Here is a 10,089-nt window from a genome sequence, read left to right as displayed (position 1 = left end):
TCTCTCTCTCTCTCTCTCCTTTTACTTTCAGTTCCCCAGGTACTATGGGCCAAACTCAGGCCACCCCCAAAGGCACAATTCTTTCTCACTTTTCAGAAGTAAAGAAGAGGGCCTTGAAACTGGGCCCTAGCATCAAGAAGGGTAAGTTTGAGGCCCTCTGTTCCACTGGGTGGCCGGCTTTCGGGGTAGGATGGCCCAACCAGGGGTCTCTTTCTCTGGATACCATAGGCAAGGTTAAGGCAGTCATCACCCAACCCGACCCCGAAGGACACCCAGACCAGCTTCCCTATATCCTTTTATGGGAAAATTTGGTCGAGGACCCCCCATCATGGTTGGGGCCTCTCCTGGAGTGAGGACCCCATGGGGGCCCCCCAAAGGCCACCAGCCTGGTTGCCCAGGAAGGGCCAAAGTCCCCCAGCCGCCGAGAAGGAGAACCTACTGCCCCACCAGTTCTACCTGAGAGCTCCCCCCTCTACCCCCCATTGCCGGTTGATCAGCCACCGCCTTATGCAGCTACCCGGAGGGGAGGAGCTGGGGGTCCTCCCCAAGGGGGAAACATGGAAGAGGCTCAGCAGGGGGAAATGGCGGCAGCTGTCTCCCCAGATTCCTCCACCGGAGAGGAAAGACAGCCTGGAGGGGGAGGGGCAGAAATGCAGTTAAGGTCCCGGGGAAACAGGGACCGGATAGGAGAAGTCTCCTCCTCCACTGGAGGAGCTGTGCCCATCCTACCCGTATGGGCAGTTGGCAGCCTGGATGGCCAGCAGTATCAATACTGGCCATTTTCTTCCAGTGATCTCTATAATTGGAGAACCCAGAACCCCCCTTTTTCTGAGGACCCTAAGTGTCTTATAGGTCTGGTGGAATCTATCATGTTCACTCACTGTCCCACTTGGGATGACTGCCAGCAGCTACTCCGCACCCTCTTTACCACCGAGGAGTGGGAGCGGATCCTTAATGAAGCCAGGAAGAATGTTCTCAGAGAAAATGGAAGACCCACCACCCTCCAACCCGCCATTGATGAAGCGTTCCCCCTCACACACCCAAATTGGGATTTTGGGACGGCAGAAGGTAGGGAGCATCTCTGGGTCTACCCCTAGACTCTAATGATCTCTAGGGGGCTGCAAGATGGCCCACTAACCTGGCTAAGGTGAAAACAATTGTTCAGGGAGAAACCGAAAGCCCAGCCACGTATCTGGAAAGGCTATTTGATGCCTATAGGCAATACACCCCTATAAACCCAGAGGCAGAGGAACACAGGTCAGCTGTAGTCCTCTCTTTTATTAACCAGGCAGCCTCCGATATCAGGAGAAAACTCCATAAGCGAGATGATCTGGGAGAGATTTCTATTAGAGAGATGCTGCAACAAGCAGGGAAGGTCTTTAATGCTAGGGAGTCTCCGGAGGACAGGGAGGAGAGGCTAAGGACCCTAACAATACCTTCCCTTGAGTTGTTGGCCAAGGTGGCCCTAGAGGCTCCCAGACAGTAAGTAACCCAGCATAGAACTGGGAAAATGAACAGCAGACTCCAATCTTATCTAAAGGAATGTTGGCAACTGATTGCTGCTAGATGAGGAAGAGTTGATCTTCCTAAATCAAGGGACTCTAAAAAGGCTGACTAGACTCAGCAGATAGACTAGCACTGGGGAATGACAAGATGCACTGACAACACAGTGGACAGTAACAGAGATGACAGAGTATATGGGCTCCAGTGGGGGGCGGGGGGAGGCTATGGGAGGGTGCCATTTGGGATGTGTGTTAAAGATTAATAAGATTGTTTGGGAAGATCTGTATGAAATATGCACAAAAAAATCAATAAATAAAAAAGTGAGTTATATTTGAGGAAGAAGTATAAAAATTTGCTTCATGTTAATTAGTAGATATGAACATTACCATTAGTAGATAATGAAGATTACTGAAATCTACCTGATGACTTTATATCTATGCTCTGGTACCAAGGATCCTAGGAAGTAATCAACTGACACTAGTATAATCAGATATACAGAGATTAGAGATGCATGTTCAAACATCTAAGTGTTATTTACATTAAAAATTATTTTTTCTGTATGAAACAGTATATTCTAAAATGAAATGGAGATCTTTTTTAAAGGTTAAAACTTCATTCAAAAATATGTCTTATAGGGTTTATACTGAGTACAATAATGTATAGCTTTATTAATTCAACACTGTGAACCTAAAAATTACAGACAATTTTGAAAGAGATGCATCTTTGCTCTAGAAACTGTTATTGACTATGTCAATGCTGTTATAATGAAATGCTTCTACTAATTATGTGGTTATTAAATAAATTTTTTTAAAAAGAACCTTTTAAAATCAATTTACTTGGGGCTAGAGAGATGGCTCAGTAGTTAAGAACACTGGCTGCTCTTGCAAAGGACTCAGGTTCAGTTCCCAACACCCACATGACAGTTAACAATTGTCCATAGCTCCAGTTCCAGGGGATTTGACACCCTCTTCTGGCCTCTGTGGGTATTGCATGCATGAGTGCACTTACATACATGCAGGGAAAACACTCATACACATAAAATAAAAATAAATAAATCCCAGCTGGGTGTGGTGGCACACACCTTTAATCCCAGCACTTGGGAGGCAGAGGCAGGTGGATTTCTGTGAGTTTAAGGCCAGCCTTGTCTACATAGTGAGTTCCAGGACAGCTGGGGCTACAGGGAGACCCTGTCTTAAAAAGACCAAAATAAATAAATAAATCCCAAAAGATCTAAAAATCAATTTACTTAAGGGTTTAAGGCTATTAGTAAAGAGCTATATGAAAATCTGAAATTGTATGCTTTATGATTCTGTGCTGTTCATTACAATGTGAGTTACAGTTCAACAAACCAGCTCCATGTACCTGTCATGTACTTCTAAAGTACAGGGACTGAAGGGACAGTCAAGAAATCCTATAAGAAAACACAGATGAAGAAAAAGAGGTCATAGAAAGGTGGGCAGAAGAATTCAAATGAGCCTAGAAATGAAATAGAATTCAGAATCCAAAAGAAACTGTAGAAGTTGTGAACAAGTCTGTTCTACAAAAATGCAAAGACGAATGAGAAAGAAAAGTGTTGACAGTAAATGGTAACTGGGGCAGCTGAATGACCACATATTGAGCATCTTTTCGTGTGTTTATTGGTCATTTGTATGTCTCCTTTAAAGAAACATCTATTCAAGCCACTTGCAGAGAAACTTTACCAGGCAAAACTAGAGAAGCTACTGATAGTACTGTTTAAAGGAAGTGAGAAATCAAAAGTGACTCCAAGTTTCTGGAAAAGAGAAAGTGGAGGAATAGAAGAATGAGATAAAGGAGATGCTAAAGTACTGTGGCTCCCCACACCATCCTGAGAAGAAAGAAAGGAAGATGCTGATGGAGGAAAGAAAGGGTTTCCTTATGCATTGATTTAACAGCCACTGGGTACAAGTCTCCTATCCAGAGAACTTGAGTAGGTGCAAGCCTGCATGAAGTCACTGAACATCTTCAGGGTATGGGTTCTGTGCGTGCCTGCCGTTAGGTCCTCAAAATGGTGGCAGTGCTGCCCAGCCTCCCAGAATATCAGGTCGACAGGCTCCACAACAAGGAAGAGGAAAATCAAAACTTAGCATTCCTCAGGAACCAGTCTCTCCAAAGCCCCCTTACAGAAACTGGGTTTTGCAAATGTCCCCAGCAGAGACGAGATTTCATAAAACTCGCTTATCAGGAAAATTAGAGTTTCCTCATCCTCCAATTCAATGGGGTCACCCCATCCCCTTGCCCCCCTGCCCCAGACCAGGCAAGATCCTCATGGGAAGTCACCCAAGTCTATAACTTCCTATAAAATCTATCCCACTTCTTCTGTTAGTTGCTATTTCTCTATTATTGAGAGGTAGCCCAACACTTTGTTAATAAACCATTTTCCTCATTCACGGAGTGATCCTGTTCTGTGGTTTTCATTGCACAGTTCCATACATCTGCCTTCTTGCCAGGCAGATGAAAAATATCTTTTACAGCTATGTTGGTTTACTTGCCAAATATTATGTCCAAAAGGAGACTAGAATTCAGTTCTCTTTACTAAATTGCAAATTTTTTCTATAGTAAACAAACCATTGAGCATTGGTCCGTTCCTTTAAACATTTGATAGCACACACTCAACACGTGCAGGCCTATGTGTACACCAGGGTAGACTTTCTGAGGAAACCTCCTTCAGGGCACACTGATCTGGAAATAAAGATGCACCTGGGTGCTCTGTGATACCCTCAACAGTCTAGCTTCCAATAACTCTCACGACCTGCCTAGCACTGCCAAGTAGCCTCTTGGCACCTAACTGAGAACAGATGAAGACTTCTAACTCACTTGGCCCCATTGATGAGTTGGTGTCAAGGGCACCTTTTCCTCAAAGGCCCTTGACTGGAGGACAAGATAAGGCACTTCCAAGTCACTCTGCCAGAAAATTCAAATACGATACAGCAAGGAAGCGTTTTGCTTAGGTTTGGCTGAGTCTCGTGATTTGAGTAGTGTGGGGATTAGGGAAGAAGGTCCCCTTTCTGGAAGGAGACAGCATAATCAGAGGAACACTACCTCAGTTTCAGACTTGAGTGCCAGAAAACAGGAAGAGGTAAAGAGCACTATTACTCAGGCCTTTCCCCTTCATTCACCTCCACTGCATAAACCTGGCATGCCTGTTCCCTGCCTTTGATTGTTTTGTCTGCCTGTTTCCTGCTAAGAGCTGACAAAGCAGTATCCTGAGCAGGAAGATAAGAAAGCAACTATTTGTCGAATAACATCCAGAGGGAAACTGCTAGCTTGTCCATTTTGTTGTTAAATTGCTCAAAAAGATCAAAATACCAATTAACTTTCAGGCTCAGAAATCTTTGATACCCTCAGATTTCCTGACATTTTGAAATTCCTGTTCATTCTTCCTAATGGTTTTCTCATTACAAAGAAGTACCAATCTGTTGAGCATTTGACCTGTTTTCTTAAAAATTTGATGTATTCAACACTTTGTGGCTAAAAATATATTCATGAGCTAAAATAATCTTTTTATTCCTTGTTATACCTCCAAATTTAAGATGAAAAGAAAAAAAGTCTTAAAGATACATTTTAAAAAGTCATTTCATTCTTATTTCAAATTTAAAAGTTCTCATTGCAAGAATTTTTTCCCCTTTACATTTCCAAGGAACGTAGCAGAATTTGGAAGATTTGATGAAGACAGCTACCATATTTAGGACCCATCCTTCTCTGAGAAGTTGGAAAAATAACCTTGAGCATGAATTTCAGAATGGAAGTAAAAGTCTTAGAGTAACAAAAGGCCCCATAAGTTTAACTGGTCTATGGTCTAAAATTTATCTGGTGGAAGAGTCACCTTTCCAGTCTCACTGGTCAATCATCTGGTCATAGGACCATCCCTAGGAAGGCAGGTTCACCTTAAGTCATGCTAAATAGATGAGCAGAATACCTACTGTGTTAATGAGATAGCAAATTTTTCCTGCTGGAATCCAGCCTCCTAGAGCAGAACTTCTGGGCCAGCCACAGTCATGCATACAGTCTGTAAGGCTTTCTGCTTTTCTGAATTCTTCGGAAAAGCATAATTTTTCCTCATCTTCATTGTTTTTTTACAAAGCATTCCTTCTTTAAGGCTTTAGGCTGCCCCTCGCATCTTGTACTTCTTTATTTTTTCTCTAAAGCTTCCGTCTCCCGGCCATGTGGCTGCCAGTCAGCCACGCGTCTGACCTCCATGCAGCCTCTAACCCTGCATGGCTCCATGGCTTTCTTTCCTTCTCCCCACCATTCTCCTCCTCAAGGCAGCTGCCAAAATTATCAGCTCTTGTGCCCTGAAGATTTTTAAGATTTTAATAAAATTGTAAAAGCTTCTGTTTGGGTCCATTCTTAAATTCTTTTATGAATGAGACTAAGAACCCTCTAGGGGCCCCTCTTCCCCCCCACCCCCCCCCCCGTTCAAAAGGACGATCTGGGGCGGCTGGTTAGGGTGAGGCAGGTTATCTTGGAGTTTATCATTTTCTCTCTAGGCATCCTTTGACAGTTATGCTTCTTTCCAGAGTTTATCTTTTTGTTAGTGCAATTTATTATTTTTTCATAGAAAGTTGAGTGGAAGTCCTAGTGGAGACCCAAAGTGCACTTGAGGCAGCTGTGCGCAAAACAGCAGCATATTGTCGGTAGATAAGGCAGCTGCTGAGTTTGGAAAGCCCCATGAAATTTGTGTATCTCAATAACCATTGACTGAATGTGGTGAACTGAGGAGATTAAAATGTGGAGGCTGGGTTCAAATCCTGGCTCTACCTGATCTTAGGAAAGTCACATAACTTGTGTGTCCCAATTTCCTCATCTTTCAAGTAGAGATAATAATAGAGCCTAGGTTATAGGGTTGTTCTATAGATAAATGACACTGCACATCTAAAGAGAGTGCCTAAAACACCCTGCACTCTTACAGCATCTTAGGTGCTGGGAAAGTCTTGCTTATCATTGTCATAGTATACCAAGACAGACTCTGTGAATGGGTTCTTCTGTTATCACAGTGAAATCATCAGAGAATTTAAGGTGCGAGAATTTGTAATATAAAATATTTATGAACTTCTAAAAAATGTGATTAGAAATAAGTTTGTTTTGTCCTTGGGATCCCTGTAGCATAGATGGAGCACAAGACAAATACAACACTAAGCAAGTAAATGACAATTGGTCCTAAGACAGGTCCTGGGAGGAGGATCACTCTCCCAGGGGAGAGGGACAGTCGGGAGGCAGCTATATGGAAAAAATGCATATCCAAGATGCTGTCTGACCTTTTCACAAACTCTTCAAAGAGGATGCGGTGGGAGTAGCCCTGTCTGCGGATGCTGACGGTCTCCAGGATCCCTGTGGAGCGGAGCTGGGCCAGAACCCTCTCTTGGGAGAACTGTAGGGCCTTGCGGTCATCATTGGGTTTAATGCAACGCACGAAGTGGGGCTGTCCAACCACCATTTTGGAGAGCAGATCCATCAGAGAATACTAACAAGGAGAAAAAGGAACATGTAATGAGAAATGAAGTTACACCCACACGGGCCTTCTACAACCTTCAGAGCAGTTTGAGGCTTGTGAGGGACTTCGAGATCTTTGAGACAGAATGTGAAATCAGCAACAGGAGATGACAACATAAGTTCTCTATATAGTTGCCTGAACTTGAAAAGCATTATTTAAACATTTCCTAGTGCAAAGCAATGTCTCCACATGACAGAAACTTCATTAAGAACACGTTCTAGGTAAACCTGGAAGGCCCTTTGCTGTCCAAAATGATGATGTATATACTGTAATCTAAAATCTAGTATTTCCCCATGGGAAATGTTAATGGTTTTATTCACCTGAAAACCACCAGAAGGTCACTGCAAGTCCTACTGATACCACTGGTAAGAGGGAGGAGAAGGAGGAAGAGAAGGAAGAGAAGGAAGAGGAGGAAGAGGCAGAGGAGGAAGAGAAGGAAATTGTTAGAGGAAAGGACTATGATGAAGATCAACTTTTAAAAAATACTTTATTTCTTATTTTTATTTTATGTGTATGAGTGTATTGCCTGCATGTGTATAAGTGCACCAGTGTCATGCAATGCCCTCGGAGGTCAGAAGAGGGCGTCAGATTCCTGGAACTGGAGTTACAGACAGTTGTTAGCCACCATGTGGGTGCTGGGAACCAAACCTGGGCCCTCTGGAAGAGGAGCTAGTGCTCTTAATTGCTGAACCATCTCTCTAGCCACTAAGATCAATTATCAATAGCATATATATACCTTGTAGAGAGACGAGGAAAGGGCATGGAAAAACCAGAGGGGTGCTTATGTGGCAGAGGTGTCCCTCAGGAAGTGTCCTTTGTTGGAGCTCCCAGAGGCATTTACAAACCACACAGGAATTAAGGTTCAAGCTCTTCATAATCACTCCTCTACTGATCAAAATTGCTCTTTGCTTACCAAGGGATCTTGTTTTTCTGCTTTAGCATTTGGGGACCTGTATTTTGAGGATAACAAACTAGATGTTGAGCATATTTCTGAAACACTAAGCCAGAGGTGTAAGATGGGCCACTGAGAATCTTGAGACTGATATCACAGAGTCAAGCAGCCTCCAAATCCTATGGGGAAACACTTCACAAACACACACACACACACACACACACACACACACACACACGCACATGGACATGCATGCACCAAGGGTTACTAGGAGGACAAGGATACCACTGATAAAGGAGATAGGATCAGGGTATATAGAGAAGAAAGGGCAATCACAAATATCCAAGCAGAGAAATGAACACTGAAAGCCACCTGCTGGGGTGTTGCAGCAGTAAGTACAACATGGGTGAAGTCCTAGACTTAAAAGTCTCAGGCCCCTGTAGCTCACACTATGAGCCCAGTTCTAGTCTGTCTCTGAAACACAATTGGTTTGGTTGGACTCTGTGACTTTCCTTCTTGGCAGTTGATGGCTTTCCATAGAGGCTTCCATCATCTATGGTGCTGATTCCTAGGTCCCACCCTTCAGCTTACCTGGTTCCTCAGGTCCACAACCCAGATTCCTAACAGCCCCCTCCATCTCTGCAGAGCCCTTCCCATCCAACTCCATCTTACCATCTTATTCTGCCCTTGAGATCAGTTTCTACTCAGCATGACAGAATCTAGCTGTATGATCTCTACGAGGTCTCTAACTCTAATGCTTTATAATGATTTGAAATAATTTGAAGATCAAAAACTCTGTGCAAATGGATAGAAAGGGCAAAGAATCAAATTTATCTTTGCTATGAAATGAGTATTTTACAGAGTACTTTAGAGATGCTGTTCTTACACATCTCCTAGATGACATCCGTTGTTTGCTGGAAAGGTGGTTCCTGTAGCTTTAAAGCCAAGAAGCTGCTCAAACACTAACAGTGCATTCAGTGGAAAAGGCAGTGTATGTTCTATCTTTCTCTGCAGCTTTGCTTGTTTTTTAATATTTTATTTATTATTTTTATGTGTATGAGTGTTTTGCCTGCATGTGTGTAAGTGCAATGCCCTGCAGAGGCTAGAAGAGAGTGTCATATACCCTGGAACTAGAGTTAGCTGCCATGTGGGTGCTAATCGAACCCAGATCCTCTGGAAGAACAGCAAGTGTTCTTAACTGCTGAGTCATCTCTCCAGCCCCCTCACTCCTTTCCTAACTTGTACTTGTGCTTTGCCCTCCTTCCATGGTTCTATCTGTCTGGACCTCACTAGAGAAGGGAGAAGGCTTGGCACATCTGTCTTGAAGTAGGTAGAAGAGAGAAGAAGCCTCCATACCCGGAAGTAAGAAGCCATGGTTTGTCTCTTCATGTTGGTGGTTTCTTCTGGATGCCGAATCACCTCCAGGGTGTCCACCTGGAAGTGGAGGAAGAGGAAAGTGGTTGGAGGCTATGGACAGTTCATTCTCTAAAACCTAAGGGCTGTTTACTTAGTAACCTCGGAACAAAGCATTCAGGACACAACTGTACATACTGAGATGACATTTAGTAGAATAATAAAAAAGGATGCATAACATTCAAAGAAACTGGACAAAGGCCTGTGAAGGTAATTATAAAGACATGGACCCAGGGCTAGGCATGGTGGCACAGGCTTTAATTCTAGCACTCAAAAGGCAGAGGCAGGTAGAGCTCTGAGTTCAAGGTCAGTCTGGTCTACACAGCAAGTTCCAGGCCAGTGGGGCTACAGGGAGACTCTGTCTCAAAAATAAAACAACAAAAAAGACATGGACCCTATATTGTTACTTTTTGTCACTGCGATAAAACATCAGAAAGACACTACTTTGGGGAGGATTTATTTTGACCCATGTTTGAAGGGGATACAGTCCATCTTGGTGGAGAAAGCTTGGTGGTGGGAACTTCCTTGATGCTGGAAGTGTGAGATGGCCTGCTCACATCTCCAGTATCAAGAAACAGGCTGGAACCAGGCCAGGATATAACACTCATGACTGGCCCTCTAGCCACTTCCTCCTGCTAGAACCACTTTCTGAAGTTTCCACAATCTTCCAAAATAGCACCACCAGCTGAGGACCAACTGTTTAAACACATGAAGGAGGGGCAGTCTACATTCAAACTGTAATAGACCCCCAAGCCCAGGTTATACTACA

The 10,089-nt window shown here is 43.6% G+C and overlaps 1 protein-coding gene across 2 annotated transcripts in view; it reads right to left on the bottom strand.

Annotated features, from left to right (window-relative positions):
• The window catches only part of Myo3b (myosin IIIB), a 422,761-nt gene that overhangs the window by 187,445 nt on the left and 225,227 nt on the right, over positions 1-10,089 (bottom strand). For both annotated transcript variants that reach the window (XM_008855235.3, XM_008855233.3), the window contains exons 23-24: positions 9,264-9,341; positions 6,780-6,985 (exon numbers count right to left, since the gene is read on the bottom strand). In XM_008855235.3, coding sequence (XP_008853457.1) covers positions 6,780-6,985; positions 9,264-9,341 — 284 coding nt within the window. The remainder of the gene's footprint in view (positions 1-6,779; positions 6,986-9,263; positions 9,342-10,089) is intronic.

The sequence above is a fragment of the Nannospalax galili genome, unplaced genomic scaffold, assembly GCF_000622305.1.
Source record: "Nannospalax galili isolate Female #2095 unplaced genomic scaffold, S.galili_v1.0 scaffold346, whole genome shotgun sequence".
Classification (NCBI taxonomy): Eukaryota; Metazoa; Chordata; class Mammalia; order Rodentia; family Spalacidae; genus Nannospalax; species Nannospalax galili.
This window is presented reverse-complemented; position numbering and strand designations above follow the sequence as displayed.